This window comes from Phasianus colchicus, chromosome 8 (assembly GCF_987193195.1).
Source record: "Phasianus colchicus chromosome 8, bPhaCol1.hap1.1, whole genome shotgun sequence".
In the NCBI taxonomy this organism is placed as follows: domain Eukaryota; kingdom Metazoa; phylum Chordata; class Aves; order Galliformes; family Phasianidae; genus Phasianus; species Phasianus colchicus.
Window position 1 is genome coordinate 30086888 of NC_143443.1, and position 17862 is coordinate 30104749.

The 17862-nt window shown below is 40.3% G+C and overlaps 1 protein-coding gene across 4 annotated transcripts in view; it reads right to left on the reverse strand.

Annotated features, from left to right (window-relative positions):
* Nucleotides 1-1050: 1050 nt before the first annotated feature.
* Nucleotides 1051-17862, reverse strand: part of LOC149917107 (uncharacterized) — a 51021-nt gene continuing 34209 nt past the window's right edge. For 2 of the 4 annotated variants that reach the window (XM_090144625.1, XM_090144624.1), the window contains exon 4: nucleotides 2410-2603. In XM_090144625.1, coding sequence (XP_090000751.1) covers nucleotides 2429-2603 — 175 coding nt within the window. In that variant the 3' untranslated portion in view covers nucleotides 2410-2428. Of the gene's footprint in view, nucleotides 1186-2409; nucleotides 2604-15910; nucleotides 16622-17862 lie in introns of those variants that run through there. The other 2 variants (XM_090144627.1, XM_090144626.1) reach the window with 2 other exon arrangements.

Sequence of the window (17862 nt, forward strand, 5' to 3'; positions counted from 1 at the left end):
TCTCCACAACCATCATATCAGTTCTTCTAGGATAGCTTTTAAGGTAAAGAACATTTCTCTCTCTCCTTCACAAGTTTCTCCAGATGTTTTCCTATTTCATTATTTAGTTCTTTGGGTTCCTTAGATACTAAACTGCTCAGCCTACCTACTCACTTAGCCTGAAAGGATAACTGGTGAAAACCTATCAGCTATCCCTCCTTCTCCAGCTAAGAATCATTCGCACACAACTGGTGCATCCCATCAAGACAGCAAACTTCACCCAAACCCCTTTCCCACAGTTTGACTTCTTTTTCCATACCAAACAACAAATGCACGTACTTACCTCTCTCTTCTATGCATGCAGTATTGTGAAATTTCCTTGTGAAATACCACAAGGAAAAATTCTAGCACAAAATCTCATTTCTTCTCCTTTCTTATCAATGCTGGGATAAGCAGGGCTGTAAGCAGCGACCTAATGCTGCTGAGAGGGAGAAAAAAATTGGGTACAGCAGAAAATAATGTAATAATATTTTTGCTCAGTCTTTAACAACTTCTGAAAAATGTCTAAAGGAATTGTAATTTTATTGCTAAATTAATTTTAGTGAAACGCTTCTGGACAGCATGCTTCAGGAATTTCTATAAGTTATATTTATCCTGCCAGTGAGGATTATCTGACTTTTTATAAGCTAATCCTCTTGAGTGTTATGTCTCAATCCTGTGAGAAAGCATGTAATATTTTACATTACAAGTGTTTTAATTTTATCTTCATTAATTTCTAGCACAACACTTTAGACACATGTGATTTCCACGCAAGGGCAGACAGCAATTCAGATGCAACATTCATAGGTTTTGATAATTATTTTCCATTATCATGAAATAGCATCTAGTATTTTTTGAGCAATTTCTTTGTTTTCACTCTTATTCCCATTGCCTCTTATTTCACAGGCCATCCCCATTTCTTCATGTCTTGGCAAGTATCAGCTGCAAGAGTGATTCACCTTTTGATGAATTTCTGTCTCAGCAGAACAACCAAGGGAAGAGAAAGAAGCGATTTCATATTTATATTGGATTGTGCTTATCCAGGGTGGTAGAATTCTGCCTTGACATGGATGTACAGCTTTGCCTGTGAACACTGGAGGCTCGGTTTCACGTGAAGGTATTTTGCCATTAATTTTTGTCTTCCACTAGGATGTGGGTATTTTATGGCTGCAGAAAGAGAAAAATGATAGCTATTAATTTCAGTGAAATCTCAATTACAGCAGCTAGAAATCTGCTTTACATACATAGCTGATACTGTTTCAAAAGCCATGACTGTGACCTGTCTCAATCCTGAATAATCATGCTGCCTTTATAAGGATACATGCAAATATTTGTGTGTTGATTTTTTCAATATACACATTTGCAAACAGGATATATTGCATTTTCTTTTTTAAAAACAGCCTGTGTGTAAACTAACTGTGCTGATTTAACCTGCTAATTTTTCTTGGATAAGCTGGACATATTTAGCAAATGGGTCACAAGTGTGAGTAAGAAATAAGGCTTGCTAACTTTCAGAAAGGATCACTGGATGTTTGCACAAAGGCAAGCACAGTCACAAACTGGCATCCTCCCAAAGTTATCTGTATGGAACCAATAGGAAGCTCAACAGGCCTGGATTACATGGGTGATAAATGAATGACACTTTGATGTCTCATGGGTTCTTCTGTGTAGAGCAGAAGAGGCATAGCCCTGTACTTGATGAACAGCCACCACTTCTGCTATTTCTTGTGTCTCTACCAGTTCTGCACCCATATCTTCCAGATCTCTTGAATCTTGCACCAAGCTCCCCCAAAAAGGACCGCTTTGTTACCTACTGTTCTCTTGGAAATGGTATTGCAGTTCTTGGAACGAAGAGGCAGCTTTGTGCAGCCAGCCACTGCATCGTTTTTACTCTCTGCTTAAATCTCACTAATACTGTCACAAGGCTTAAGGGACATTTCAATCACACAGACATCTGTCAGCTTTCCGCAGACATGTGGATTTCAAGAGAGAAAACATCTGTATTTGGAAAGACAGACATCTCACTATATGTCCTATCTAGTAATTACGTTCTGTTCTAGATCTTCTGTGGTTCCTGTGTATCCAGGTGCCAAACTCAGCAGTGAAAGCCAGCGTAGCCATGCCAAGACTCAGTTTGGGTTACAGATTTGAAAGCCACAGATGAGGACATTCCAAGACACAGACAAGGCTTCCATCACTGGCGCATGTAGAAACACTACACTGTTTTATAAACAGGTGTTTCTTTTTATACATAATACTGTAAAGGCCATTTTATCTGCCTAATAAAAGTTTACAAGACAATTCCATTATACGTTATATCATACAATAGCATCACGTATTTCTGCAGAATTCCTTTATCGTGAATGGAAACTCACATGTTTCCTATAGAAGCTTCTGAGCATATTTCTGTTTAGAGATACGTTCCTTCTTGTGAATTTGCAGATGCAGGTCCAGAAGGAGACCAATTTTCTCTTCCCCAGCTTGAGCAGTATTGGACTCTCCTCATCAGGAACTGAAAATGTTCCAGTTGCATCTGTATCTCTTGCTGCTCTCTGTACCACAATTCTTCAGGAACACAAATCCTCCTAGTGATCATGAGCAATACATTTTGCATTTGGACCTCGGACTTGGCTGACACTTTGTAAAAAATATTATATATATATTCAGTCAGACAACACCCTGGAGACTATTACACATCTGCAGATGCTGAAGGGCACAAATTATTCCTGCTAAGGTCAACATTACCTTACACTAAAAAATTGTCTTCCTGATCACGGCTTGCACACTGTGAACAAGTGATGAATTTTTATGATTTCACCACCAACACTTGGTCATAATATGTACCCCTTGGGGACGAGAAGTGAGGAGGTGGAAAGAGGTCCCAGACCACAGATAGACACCTAAAAATCTGTCCTTTTTTGTTTCATAAAATCCCATTGAGCCAGATGAGCCAAAATTTAACTTGGAAGCTGTTAGCAGACTTAATCACGGTCAATGTAAGTGAACCACAAAATGAAACTCATGAAAGGAATGGAAGGATGTATTCAGACAGTCCAGATTTCAGCTCGTGTTCAAAGTCTACTGTTTCCTACCAGCAAGCCAGTTTGGAAGGCACAGAGCCAAGAACAGATCCGACACCTAAGTGGAAGTTAGTTAGGCAATTTTAATATTGCCCAGAGCTGCTTAGCAGTAAGTGAAATTCCCCAAGCTGAACCTGTGAGAAGGATAGACCTTCTATTCCTTGAAGCAATATGCTGCCTTAAAATATGATTGAATTCAGATGTGGTATGAAAGACAGAAAATTTAGAAGTTCCCCATGACTTTTCTTTAAGCAACTGAAATATTATATTCACCTACACTGAAAAATTTCAGCTTGGTCATTGCAATACTTAAAGCAGCATAAATTTTAAAGAACTCTGCTTCAGAAATGAAAGCTTATGCGTTGCAAGCTTTGTAAGAGCCCCATTCTACTTTTTCCTTCTGATCTATATTCTCATTAAAAATGATACCATTGCATGAAATATTTTCATTTCAACTAAAGCGTATTTTGCAGCAAGAAAAATAGGTCCCTCAAAAATGTTCTTATTACCTTTACCCACTTACTAGTGCATTTCCTTTTTTCTCCAACAGAAGAGGGGTGAACAAAGGATTGGCTGTTGTTTAATACTGTATTACAAGCATTCAAATGCTGAAATACCAGAATGCAGGAGAATTAGAGAGGAGCAGGATTCAGAAGCTGCAGGCAAGAACTTTCTCCTGTTTTGTTAAGGCAGGCAGCATGTAGAGTCTGGCCCTAATCAGATTAGGTTGTGCATATTTATAAACATCTGAAGACCATAAAGAAAGGCTCCCAATTAAAAGATACTCTGGATTTACTTCTGCAAGAGTTGCAGAAAAACATGGTGATTAGCATTTCCATTAGAGACTGCTATTTAGCACAAAGCGGGCTTGTAGAAATGGGTTCTCTCTAAACATCTTTTATACCAGAGCATATCTCTCAATTCTGTTCTGATACATTGAAAAAATATGCCACATTTTATCTGCGTGGATGAAGTTACACCGTGCCATGTCACCACGTGGGATGTAACCCCATGTAATATAATGCACATTCAAACAAAACTCTCTTTTCCATTATGGGCAGGAGTAAATTACAGATAGAAGTTCACCATAATTAACCACAAGCTGGCAAGAAGGCCTGTTTTCTGTCTTTCTAGATTGCTATCACGTTAGCTAAGCTTTTCTCAAGCTTACTTTTAAAAATAGTTAAGGGTACAATAAAAGATATTTAATAGGAATCATTCTGTGGACAAACATGCTTTGCAAACCATCCCATATAATTGGAACAGAGAGTGAACCCCAGATCCTGGTTAGGTGCGTCCTGTTTGGTGAACAGACTATGCCTAGCTGTTGTTTCTCATAAAAAAGTTTAACTCTTTTTTTGTTTCGTAAAATCTTTGCTGTTGTTACCCCTTAACAATAACACTTCTGAACCCACAAGCAGCAGCTGTCTGCAATGTGTCTCCTGCAGCTGAAATCACTTCATCAGTTATTATTCCAAAAGACTAAATAAGGGCAGGCATTTTCCTAAAGAATTGATTTTTTAAGGGCTCAGTATCAATCAGTTCTTTTTGCCTTTGATCCTCTGTAATCAGAGAGCCCAATATTTATAGAATTCAATATGCAGCGCGTTTAAAGATGTTCTAGACTTTTTTTCTGCTCCCATCAACCACCTATTTGCTATGGACAATCTGCAACTTTTTATTAACAGAATGCTTTATCAGCACAGAAGGCGAGCTCAGGGCAGTGCCTCTGTGAGATTTAAGAGAGGCAGATCTAGAAAAGTAAGTGCTCCCACTGGGCCATTTGCATTTCAGTATTTGTGCAGCAACTCTGATTAGCACAGGCACTGAGCAGCCTCCTCTATCTCTTATGGGTCCCAGCCCCATCCCTGGTGTCACAGTGGTTGCTGTATGGTTGTCTGAGAGCATCCAGGCCTGCCCAACCCCAGAGCCACCCAGCTGACTGCTGCACTGCTCACCCATGTGTGTCCACAGCTTAGTTTTTGCCTGTGGAAAGCAGAACAGACACCTGATACATCTGCAGATCATACCCATTCATTTCTGGGTAAAAGCACTGGAGAAACTCCAATTAATACTTCTGTACTATTTTTGCTGAGCAAGTGAGCGATCGATCAATCAAATCCTTTAAAGCTGCTCCTTTCCAAACCCATTCACATCTTATTTTCTCTGTTGTAGATTGTACTTCTCAGCTTCTTTTACTCTTAGTGTCCTAGTGACAATTGATCCTTATCTTTCTTTAGCAAATGAGGTAATCTCCAGCCACTATAAAATATTGCATATATTAATCAAATGCAACCCATACCATGAGCCTGAAGCAGCATTACACAAAAGACACTGCATCTGCACCAATGTTTTACTCCCTAGGCTGTCCATGGATGTGTTCAAGTGGAGAAGGGAGGAATATGGGTGTAATTATTGTCAGAACAGAGAGAAGAATCCTACAAAGTCCTGCAGATTTATTATTATTTTTTTTTTTAGTTTTACTTGGAAAGAAAAAAAAAAAAAAAAAAAAGCTTTAAACTGTAGATTTTCCTATTATGGTTATTAGTGGAATTAGAGTAATACTACAGCGGGGCACACCTATAGGCAAGAAATGTGTGTGATCACATTCAATGCTTGCAGACTGTTGTTTTGAACAGGGTGGGAAGACTTTGTGACCATACATAGCAAAGCAAGACTCTGTAAGCGCCCCGGAGGGTCTGCCTTTCCATTGCCCAGTCCTGCTGTAACGCTGCTCCCCATGTAATTTGCAGTCAGGTTAATAAGATATGATTTCAAGTCATTTCCAGTCTGTAATGAAGTTGGAAAAAGAATCTGAAATGGTGCCATAAAGCTCCAGCAGTTTTGTGGACCTTAAACCCTCGCTCGCCGTGTGGTGGAACACAATTCAGAATGCAATACATGAATCAAACTGGTCATTCTTTGGGTCACTTTTGATACTGGAATTAAGCAGTCATGGGCATAAAAATTTCTTACCATTTTAATATTGACTTGGAAAAAGGTTTTTGAAGCATCCTCTAAATAGAAAATTTTGCTTACGTTACCCAAATATTTCTAAAAATCCTGCTTTATTATATTTTTTTTTAAGAAAAAACAAAATCCATTCACCTTCTAGAAACTTAGCAGAAAACCAGCAGAAAGCAGCTATCTGGGTAGACTCTACTCCAGCCTACTATTAGCAGAAGACCAAGAGCACAAGTCACTGTCCATAAATCTAATCCCTTTCCTAAGTTCAATTTGATCATCAACAAAAACAGCTTCTGCCAAAGCCTTCAGCCCCATGAATGTCCCTAGTATTGGTCAAAAACCCATGCATTCACAAACGTAACTCCCATTTCTCTCATATTAATTTGGAATATTAGGCCAAGGGAAGCCTTGTGACTTTTTTTGGGTTCTCAAGGCTGTGAGAAGCTGGGTTTGCCACATGGTGGTTGTTCTCTGCATTAGGTATGATTATATACTGGGCACATTTCATAAGCATCTAAGTACCTGAGAGTAAAAACACATCCATCTGATAATAAATCCTCCTAAAGAGGCTACTTTTGAGATTTAGAAGCAAATTCTTGTGACTGAATCATCGTCATTCAATTGTTCTCTTTTAAAAATAATTTCATTAAGAAAACAATTAAGTACGATTATACGGATTTAGAAAGCTTTTACTCCAACTCACTCTTGCAGTGACAAGTTATAGCATAAGCCTTAACACCACTTCTGACAAGATTGTGCCTAGACAAACAGCCCAAGCTGGTCATGGCCACGAGCCTTCAAGTCAGAGAGATCTTCATCCAGAAAGCTGAACGTTGCCCATTGTGATCAGTCTTGGTCAGGCAAGGATGAAAACAAACCAGTGGCATATGTGCTCATCTGGATGTTTTGTGACAGAACCACTGGGAGCAAATCAATGCATGCGTGCCCAGGAACCCACAGGTATCACATGTACTGCAGTCTACGAACCTGCTCCCAGTTGTCAGTTTGACTGCCATGCATTTCACCTTTCCCATTCAGAAGAAATTGCTAAAAATCAATGCAAAGGCTTCTGTGGCTGCATAAGTGCTTAAAGTGTTTTCATAAATGCTTCATAAGTGCTTCCAGACTGAAGGCTGCTTCTCTCCAACTTCAGCTGAAAGTTCTCTTTCCCAAACAAATACTCCACCTAACTTAATTTCTGTAGTTTGTTTCCAAAGAAAGAATGAAGAAGAATGGCACATCTGTGCAAGTCACTAATTTTGAGAGAAGTCCTCCAGTGAACAACCACTGCTTTCTCTCTCCTCTTTTTTTATTTTAATATCATTGTGTGTAATCTTAAAAGCTACATTTACTACAGATTCCATGCGAGTTTTGTGGTCATTCACTTTCTGAAAGCGTAACCCTGAAATGCACACTTAGGTTGTTAGTTCTCTCTGGCTTGACTCACTTGCCTTCTGGCTCCTTGAGTGATCAACATTTTCCATCATCCTACAAGCTAAAAAAAAAAAAAAAAAGAAAGCCTTAATAACACTAAAAATATTAGGAGTCAGCTATTTCATGGTACTGACTTGCTAAGGCATCATTATCACTAGTGCTACTGTTGTCCTTAAATGCTGCACTGCTGGTTAGCATGGAGGACTTCGGGAAAAAGAGAGTATGGTGCTGAGACTTATTGCATTAAGAGATCGGTTTAACAGATTGTTTAGTTTTGGTAATATAATTTGACATCTAAACATAAGCTGAGAGGGATCTCCCACAAAACCTTTGATAATATGATTCATTGTCAAATGTTTGTTTTGCCTATCTGGTACTCATTAATTAATTCTTTTTAATATATCTTGGATTTACTGATTTGGAAAAAGAGAATTATTCTTATTGATGTTGCTAAAATATCCAGGTGGCTTGAATTTCACCAACTAGATGGTATAATCTAGCACATTTGTGTAGACCTAATCAAATCTCTACTAACAGATGTGAAGAGCCCAGCATGGGAGCAAATGTTTGTGTCTATATGATAATTAAATTACCTCAATAAAGAGAATAAATGAACAATGATGACTATAGTTTTTTTAAACCTAGGTTATCTTCCCCGTGCACAGCCTCTTTTAACCCCTCTAGCGATTGTCAAAACTCAAAGTTTGTCTGAAGGAGCAAAGTTTTTCAGGAAGTGCCTTTGATTAACTCTAAGATTCAGGCAAACCAACCAACCGATTTAAGAATTCTTATGCATCTCCATTAGTGGAAATCAAACAAATAATAACCTCCGTGCCAAAGGCATGCTGTGTATATTGTACTTCATTTCACACAAACAGTTTGAAGACATCAGCCTATGTTTCAATTCCTTGTTTAGTTCTCTTGCTTTTGGAGATTCACTTTGATCGATAATGAGGCATCACTGAAGATCACTGTCCAGATATAGAACATGCTCAGATGTGAACCCTGCACACAGCAGGAGGGTTGAAACTAGATGATCATTATGGTCCTTTTCAACCCAGGCCATGCTATGACTCTGTGTTCAAGAGTCAGGCAGGCAGCTGTCCTTCAGATGGGCTCAGCATGGGTTTGCAGACATTTCAGAGAGCCCCAGTAAGCACTGGAGTGAACCACGTCCTGCTAAACATCTTCAAAACCTACCCCTTTAAATCCAGCCTGCCACACAGCCTGGTGACTTTATTCTGAGAACTGCAAAGTGTAACAGAGAGCTCTATTGTAACCCATCACCAAATAATCATTTTGCTATAGTCCACTTCAGGAAGACCTACAAAAACAAACTTTGGGAGATAAAAAGATTTTTTAAACGTATCTTTGTTTTAAAGGTGGCCTTGTGGAAGTGGGATGCTTCTACAAGAAAGGGAAGCCAGCCCTCAGCAGTGGGATTGCTTAGATATCATTAGGCAGACCAGGTTGCAGCTGGAGTTCAAATCACTTCTGACCATGTTTTTGCTACAAACAGGGGAACAGTTCTTCCTCTGTTCACTCTGCGGCGTGCTCTGACCTTGCTGGAGGCTAAGTAATGTCACCAGCTGCATGTGTAACGTGGTCATTGGTGATGAAAAGTGAACCAGTGTAGCTCGCCTAGGGATGCAACCCCTTTTAACATATCTAACATTCCTGCAGGTGTGGTGGCTTTATTTGTGTGTTTTACTGTGTTTGTTTATTTGCCTGACTAACTAACTCATGTCCCCTTGCCCACTGCAGATAGAGCCTTCTGATTTAACATTCCTGAAACTCTGACTGTTTAGGATATAGATTGTTTCCAGTCTCAGGATGTAAAAGACATGGGATAGAAGCTAGAGAGATTAGGGCTCTTTTCCTAAAAGTTAAACAACTGTATTGGTTTTCAGGCAGTGGGGCCCTGAAATAGCTAAATAAAAATAGTCTTGCACTTACAAGGAATTCACAGATTGTATTTCTAGAAGGTCTGACCGAGAAGCTGATATGACCGGCAGCACTTGGGAATAGCCAGGCACACAAAGCAGTTACCTGCTCCATCATAAAGAGATCTTTAGCCAGCCAAAGTGATGCAGCAGTGGGGCTGGAGTCATTTGGGAGGTTAATTACATCCTCTTGGTATTTAAACGAATCTTTCTACTAAGACCTCTGTACTGTGGGAGAGAAACAAAGTCAGGAAACAGGCCAATCGCTCCCAGCTCCGTGCGCTCCTGACTGCAGATTGTTTCTGAGCAGAGCCTCAGACAAAAAGAAGTTGATTTTTACTGGGCTCTTCTGCAGGGAGCTCAACGTTGCTGGTCCGTGCTGGTCACCGCAGATAAGGAAAAGAGCAAAAAGCAGTTAAAAATGCAGAAGCTGGAACAATCGAGTTCCATTTCAGGAACTGCTGTGGCGTGGTTGCTAAATCTTTAATTGCTCAACAGTTTTTATTTCCAAAGTCTTGCAGCTGTCAGCTAGCACCAATAGTTTGTCTTTTCTTTGCCTTCTGTCTAGCCTTGACTACAGGTCTGGCAGAATACAGACATCTCCACAGCTGTTACAAATTCATATTGTCACCAGGTATCCACAATGCAGAGTTGCTACTGTACCCTATTATAAATAACTGTATGCACCCGTTCAATGCCCATCTCCTCAAATAACATCTTCTTTGGCATTTGAGATTCATCTCTGTGGGTCGTTTCTGGTGGAATTAGTTTTCTCCTCTTCTATGATTTTAATGGATTGTGCACATCCCACCAATATATTATTGTGTAAATGCTTCTGGACACTCTTAGGAGCGTTAGCAATTGAACATCTGAGCTCACACCTACATTCCACAGAGCCAAGCATTGGATTGACTCCTGTTTTCACCTCTGCAAACACAAAAAAGAGCACTGAAACATTCAAACCTACTTTCTGTTCATTGCTGTTCACACAGACAGTCTCTTGTGTGTACTCATACAAACTCAAGCAACTTTGCCAGCAGTGGTTCCCTGCCTTTTCAGCCTCCACTGGTCTGACACAAGTATGTCAACAACTCCTTGTCTACCTATTCAAAGCAGGACCTGATAATTGAAATAATTTTAAATAGTTTGAAATATTCCCTTCGAGGAAGGACTGGGGGAAGTTTATCCTCATTAGATTTGGATGCCTGCCCACTGAAGACAAGTAGAGAGAACAGTCTTTTGCTACCCCATAAAATTCCTAGGCTACGTAGTAAGAAGCATAGCTAAGCATCACAATGAGCTGTGAAATTATAGCATGAAACAAATGTTCTCACAGAGTGCATCCCAACCAAAGCTCAAGGCAAGATCCGGGTCCAGATGAAAATCCAGACTGAGCTGGAAGGATGCTGGGATTAAGATATGCCTAAAGGTAAATATGGCCTTAAATCTTTTCCTGAGTGAGGAGAGTTAATACAAGAGGAAACATGGAAACATTAAGGCTTCTCTGAGGAAGTGTGAACAAATCATCTGATTATGATCTGTAACTCCAAAATCTTTTGCATTTTTACAGTCGTGGTGAACTACCCCTGACTCACACCTGTGCATGATCTTAGACTTCAAATGAGGTAGGAACCTGTCCCTGTTCACCTCTATGCTACCTTATTTTGACAGCTGGATCAACCTACTGACATCAAGAGAGTAAGGTGGCACAATTACCTAAAAGTCAGAAGGATCGTGAGGCCCCGCTTTCACGGTCTGTATTCGTACTGAAAATCAAGATCAAGCGAGCTTTTGCCCTTCTGCTCCACCTTAATTAAGCTCTCAGATGTTGACTTTACTGTTCCTCATAATTTGTGCATTTCTTTGAGTTAAAACACCTAAGAGTTTGAGATTGTCTAGCTCCTCTGAGTCTGAAAGGGTTCAAGTGAGGAGGTTCCGTTTGGGTCTGTCTCCCTTTCAAGAAGAGTTGGTGGGGGTGGGTTTATGGTTGGACTGGATGATCTTAGTAGCCTCTTCTGACCTTAACGATTCTATGATTCTACATCCTCTAACAAAATATCAAGTCTGAGAAGTGCATTATAGGGTACAATTAAAGCATGGATGCAATCGGATGCCTTCTGAGACCTTAACTCCTTTCTGCAGTCATTTTGGTGTCTTCCTTCTACTGATTGTATTTTCATCTCTTCACTTCCATGCCCCCTACTTTCATACAGGTTTTTGCTGCCATGAAAACTAAGAAATGTTCCAATGTGAAAAGGTTTGCTTTTTTATTTTGCCTTTATTCTAAGAGTTACCTACAAGGAGCCCTTATCATGCACACAGATTTTAACCCAGCTCTTCATAAGAAGGTCTGAGTTACACAAGTGTGATTTTAGATAAAGTGAAAACAGGCTCAGTAGTTTGTAAATACCCTTCGGTTGAAAAGGAGTTAAAACTACAGTCAAAGAGATTTGCTTCCCTGGTTTCTCCCCTGGTTCATGACCTTTGCTTTTTTCAACTTCCTCAATTTAGTTTCAGTAAATTGTCACAGAATGGCACAACACCTGCCTTGGGTACTTGAGAAATTGACTTTTCCTGCAAATTACCCTGATCAGTGACCTTGTCTGGCTACTAAAGGGGTTTGCAGAAGTAGCATAGCTTTATGTGTGGCCATCTTCCATTTTCTGATTTGTAGTTAGCCCTTTGAAGTCCACTTATCTCCTTAATGTGCAGCTACTTTTTTTGGGGGAAAAAAAAAGCCACAATACACTTGTCATCTATGAAACCAAAATATCAGCAAGACGACATCCTGTGCTCCATCTCTGAAGGCACACAAAGCAATGTGAGCTGAAAGCTTCCACTTCCCAGAAGAATGTATAGCATTTCTTTTTCTCTGTGGCTGTTAAATATTCAGACACTGGCTGCTGGCATTGCAGCAGTGGTGTTTTCCAGCACGGATGTAACAAGGCTGACCTTTCCAATCCTCTCTCTCTTTTTTTTATTTTTAAATATCTTTCATAAAAAGTCACTGCTCTTTGAGGGAAAAGCAGAAATCTATCCCTCCACCTCCCACACAAGTGCTGGGGCAGAGGTTACTCCTGGAAACCTAAAAGCTAAAATTCTATTTTTACGCTGAGGCTTTGATTTCACGGTGCTACATAAAGGGGGCTATTTGTTTAATTAATTATTAATTGCTCTGGCTGCTAACAGGTGCCGGGTCTCAAGCACAGTCTCTGGGGCAAGCAGCCCTAGGGGAAGTGTGATTCACTGCAACCTTGAGCAAATTGGTCCAGGAGAAAGTTCTGGAGCTACTTCCCACGTCCTTGTCAAATATCAAAGAAAAACAGTTAAAATGTAAACTTATATTAAGCATCGTACTTAATTCTGACAAGCTTTTAGGATCGAATTGCAGGCTTTGGTCAACACAGGGGAATTAGCCAGGGCTCTTCAATGGGGGCAGTGGGAGAGCGCTTGGGAGCTGTATGCATAGCTCTCATCTTATTTTTCACATCTGTTCTGTTTAATTTAGCTAAGCATGTTGAGTCGCAACTTGTGGCTGAAAACTAGAATCCTATTTTACCTGGGACTCCGGCTGATATTCTAGATCTTAAAAGGAAATTAAAAAATGCCTGAAAGATTACATTATCTAATAAATTTCCCCCGCCCCACTCTCTTTATTTTTGCAACTGGTGAAGATTTATTGCTTAATTGCAATTTAAGAAAAATTTTAATGCAGTAGAATGCAAATTCTGTTTGAACGTGTGGGAGGGTTTTTCTTCTTTTCCCCTTATCTCAAGAAAAGCCTGACAGAAAATCCCACAGATATGTTTCATGGAAGGGAAAAAAAAAAAAAAAACAGCAGAAAACTGTTTTCTTTCTTTATATCGCTGTCCTTACTCCATGCTGCCTGACCCTCTTCCAAGATTTGCAACTTTCACCTCCTAACACTGCTCTGAACTGCAGAGTCATTACTTTTGTGTTAGAGGGAAGTCAAGAGAGAGGGAGAGATGCCCCCAACAGTAGACAACATGCTTCTTTGGGTCTGAGATGCTCCTCAATCTACTCAGCCCCTAGAGGACAGGAGCAATTGTGCAAGCAGACCCTGTTCGCTTGTACACAATGCAGGAGTGTTCCTCAGAGCATCCCCTGGCACATGGTTCTTCAGGTGCCTCTTTCCAGGATTCCAGGACCACCAAGTCTCTTATCTGGGTCTCCCCTGTAGCTCTACGTGCCCTGAAGCTGAGGTGAGAGGCAATTCACCTTATCTTTGTGAGGGCTGGCCAGAGGCTCTGCCTGAACCACACGTGCCCTGATGTTATGAAACTAATGAGAATAACAAAGCACAGTGACATCCTGCTCCTCTGCTATCAGAGAGGGCAAGCAGATGAAAGAGCCTAAAGGTAAGCAGGTCCAAAAGCCTGGTGCATTCATATCTCAGGGTTTAGATGGGATCTCTCTTGCCTCAGGGTCAGTTACTGAGCATGAGCTGTGATCTCTGAGGCTGCAAATGGGATGGAAGGACACCTCCATGGAGCAAAGCAGCCCCATGGGTCCAGCTTGGAGCCCACATGACAGTGTGGAGATGCTGGGTCCACAACGCTTAGTCCACAGCCAGGTCTGGGCATCTTTAAGCTGTTTTCAACATTTGAATGAACTGTTCCTCTCACTGCATTGCTGGTTTGGCCAGGGTGAAAAGCAAACACATCCCAACACGAGCACAGCCCCAGCACAGTAAGTAGTTGAGCTTGATATAGAATCATTTGTAGTTTCTCATTTGCTTATGTTAGAGATCAGCTCGTTCAGAAAATCAGCACCCAACACCATGTTTTACCATAAATTAAAACAATTAGAACACAAATCACATCTCAAATCTGTTAACTTTCAGATAAGTATAATTAGACCCCAAAATGCTTTAAGTAGTGTTTACGCATTTATTTACCAAAAGACAATTATTTAAACAAAGAAACATTTCCAGTTAATTGATTGAAAGATATGAGAAAATGTAATTAGTTATCATTAGAGCGCAGGGCCCTTTATTGTTCAGTGGGACATAGCTGTGGGAAGTGCTGGCAGTGCTCCTGTCTCCAGGGCTTGCTCTGGAGGATGGGTGGGTGGCTCTGGTTGGACCCAGAAGCCAACAACACTGTAAGGGTCTTTTCCTCAGCCTCACATAGACAAGTGAGGGAGACTGAAATGATTCACTGCAGACAAATCTGGGTCTGAGTGGTGGAAATCAGACAGAATTATGCTTGACAATAGAATTACACGAGTGAGGGAAGAAGAAAGAAGTCCTATGTCCTTAAGCTATTCAGCTCTCCAAAGCACAATACAACAATATTACCTTTTGTACAATAAGAGAGCTTTTCATACCAATATGATGTGAAGTAGCTTTACTTGAAAGATTTCTTCTGTGTTTTCAAAAATCCTTCTGGTTTCCCAGAGGGAAAATGGGGATTACACCAGTAAACCCTGAGCAAGCATGCCCATTGCAGGAGCATTTGTTCAGCACAGAACCAACACTGATCATTTCCTTAATTGGCAGCAACTCGGACAATTACTTTTCTTTTGTCTGAATGACTTTGAGCTATATGAGCTGCCTCCTGTAAAACACAAGCCTTTATAAGTTCGGCTTTACATCTTCCCAACTACTTGTAAACAACTGCCTCAACTTCCTACATTGGCTGTTGGGAGATGTCTAGCAAGAAATCTTTAAATCAAAACTTCCAGATCTTCAACTCAAAACTACTCAAGTTTTGCTGTCATAAACCTACTGCTTTCAATTGACTGAAACTCCCAAAATAAAAAATCCAAAACCTTTACAAAGAACCACGAAATTTCAGCTGTGACACCTCAACCATAATCTCAGTTAGGAACGATGTCTAGTTCTTTATGCAGTTGTAGATAGGAGTCATGCAAGCCTGGCAAAATACACAAACTATCCAAACCAAGGCAACAAAATCTTGGTCTGAATGGAATTAAGCTCTTTCTAACCTAACATAAGATTAGAACAGGAGACATAATCAAGTTTAGGTAATTGTGGTCTCAGAGATACTCTTCTGTTCTTTGCAATGTTGAAGGCTATAGAAGTAGTGATTCTGGCAAAATCCTATCCCAAAAATGTACATCTGATTTACCTCATTTCTTCTTCCACCCCTGCCTCCAGTCTCACTCCTCTTTGCCACTTAATTATATCAGCACAACTACGTGGAATATTGATGCATGCAAGCAGTACTAACAGAGTAATGTATGCATTGCACAAGGGAACACTTATACAGTCCATTTATACAGTCCTTTGTAGTAGGAGACAAAAATTCACTACATTCTGATTGATAAACGGATAGTTTCCATTTCTGGAAATGAATGTCATGTCCTTATTCTATTTTTTCCTCTTTACCCCTTCTCAAGATCTAGCCTTATGTGCTATGTCCCATAACACACGAGTTAGCCACACATCTGCCCCAAGTGTCTCCTTACAGCTCCCCAGCAACAGCAAGAAACTATAGATGAAAACTTTGGCTTTTCCTCCACTTTAGTGGGCTCTAGGTAGGCTGGTAACAGGCAAAAAAAGGAGGAGAAATTGAAACGCATTAGTAGAACTCAAGGTGGAAAGTTTGATATAATGAAAATTTATGCTTCTAGTCATGCAAATGCAGCTTTACAAACAGCGTAAATAGGAAGCACATGCCTCAGATTTTCTTCTTCTGGTTTCAGATTATCTGCTTTTGCTTTCTATTAAACACAAAAGGTTATTCTCACAAGTACCAGCTATTTTCACACATAAGCCGTAAAGAAGAGGCAGTAAAATATGAACAACATTAATTATAAATACTGCTTCAAAATTATTTATGTTACATTGCCACAGAGTTCTCTGGGCTTACTTGAACATCTTAATCGCTAACTAATTGAGGACTTATGTCCTTCTTGTTTCTTCAGTTCTTTCATCTTCAAGAAGCAGGTTTCTGTAGCAGTGGATCAGTCAGGCCTGAGCTTTTATTAGGTACATCACTAGTGGAGCCTATATTTCATGAATATCTCACTCTCTTCTTTTTCCTTTTAAAGCCAGACCATCCTTACTCATTTCTCTACAGATCCATATATATGAAAGGACTCTTCACTAAGTCTGAAGTAGATACTGGATATCATGTGCCAGTTTCTTCTGTGTTCAGCTCGACTGACTCCAGAGCTGCTCTAGATAGGAGCCTGTATCAGAGAAAGGAGAACCAGCTTCCATTACATTTGCCTGGAAAACATGAGTTCTAAACCTAAGAAAAAGATACAGGGAGGACATGTCATCCTGGGGAGATAACTGTTTGGAGAGGGATTGTCAAAAAAGCAAGCTGAACACTTTCACCACCTCATCCCAAATAACACTTTCAGTCTTTCAGTTTGCAACATTCTATGCCATGCTTTTGTGTATGCTTATTTTATATACACACGTGTGTGTATATATATATATATATATGTGTGTGTGTGTGTAAATCCATGTTTCAAATCTCCCAACTGAAAACAGATTTCAGGGAGCGGGGGATGGAAAAGGTCGATTAGGCAACTCTATTTTTTCCATTACACACACATACTTTTCATTGATTAAAAACGTGGACCATTAAGATACATCACAATTTAAAAGAAGATTTCAGAGAACACATTTTTGTCAATTCAAGTCCTGTCTGGCTGTATAATCAGCAGCAAAACAAAGAATTTCTCTTTCTGTCTGAGACACAAAATAGAATGCAGATTCGAGGCATGTCTCTTACAAGACTGCGTTCAGAGTGATTCCCTTCAAGGACTGTGTAAATCAACACTCAGCTCGAGACCCTTAATTTATACCTGCCATCACATTCACTTACAGACCCAGCACCCAAATAGCTACTCGTTCTCCTCACATACCTTCCCCCAAAGATAACTAGTGGCTTGCATGATATATAATATCTGCTGCAACGTACCGGTGGAGACAAGAAACTATTTTGTTGATGAGCAGAGGCACAGACAGATCCTGTCTCCCTCCCAGGCACTCAACAAAACTCTTTTTTTCTTTCTCCTGTCTGGTTTCTCTGAGATTCCTTTATTATTTATTTATTTTTCCCTAGTAGAAATAAAAAGGTCTCCTCAAATTTCTGGACCTCCAGACCACCTGGTCAGAGCCGCAGTTGTGGCTGATCTGCAGGCACCCAGCCTGGCTGGATCCAGGGCTGTCGTACAGGCACAAGGCTGTTCCTTGCTAATGTCCAGCTCTCCTGGGAGCCATGCTCTGCGACTCTCCTGCTCCCAAATAATCTCACCATGCACCTATTATGAAAGCGCAATAAACCCTCTTACTGAGAACGTCTTGGGCAGCTTTTGGGCTGCATTTATTACCTTCGTTGTTGCCCAAGAAGCCTCAAACATAAGGTAGCACAAAGATACTGAGGGGCTGAAGAGTGAGAAGCATTTCAGACTCCATG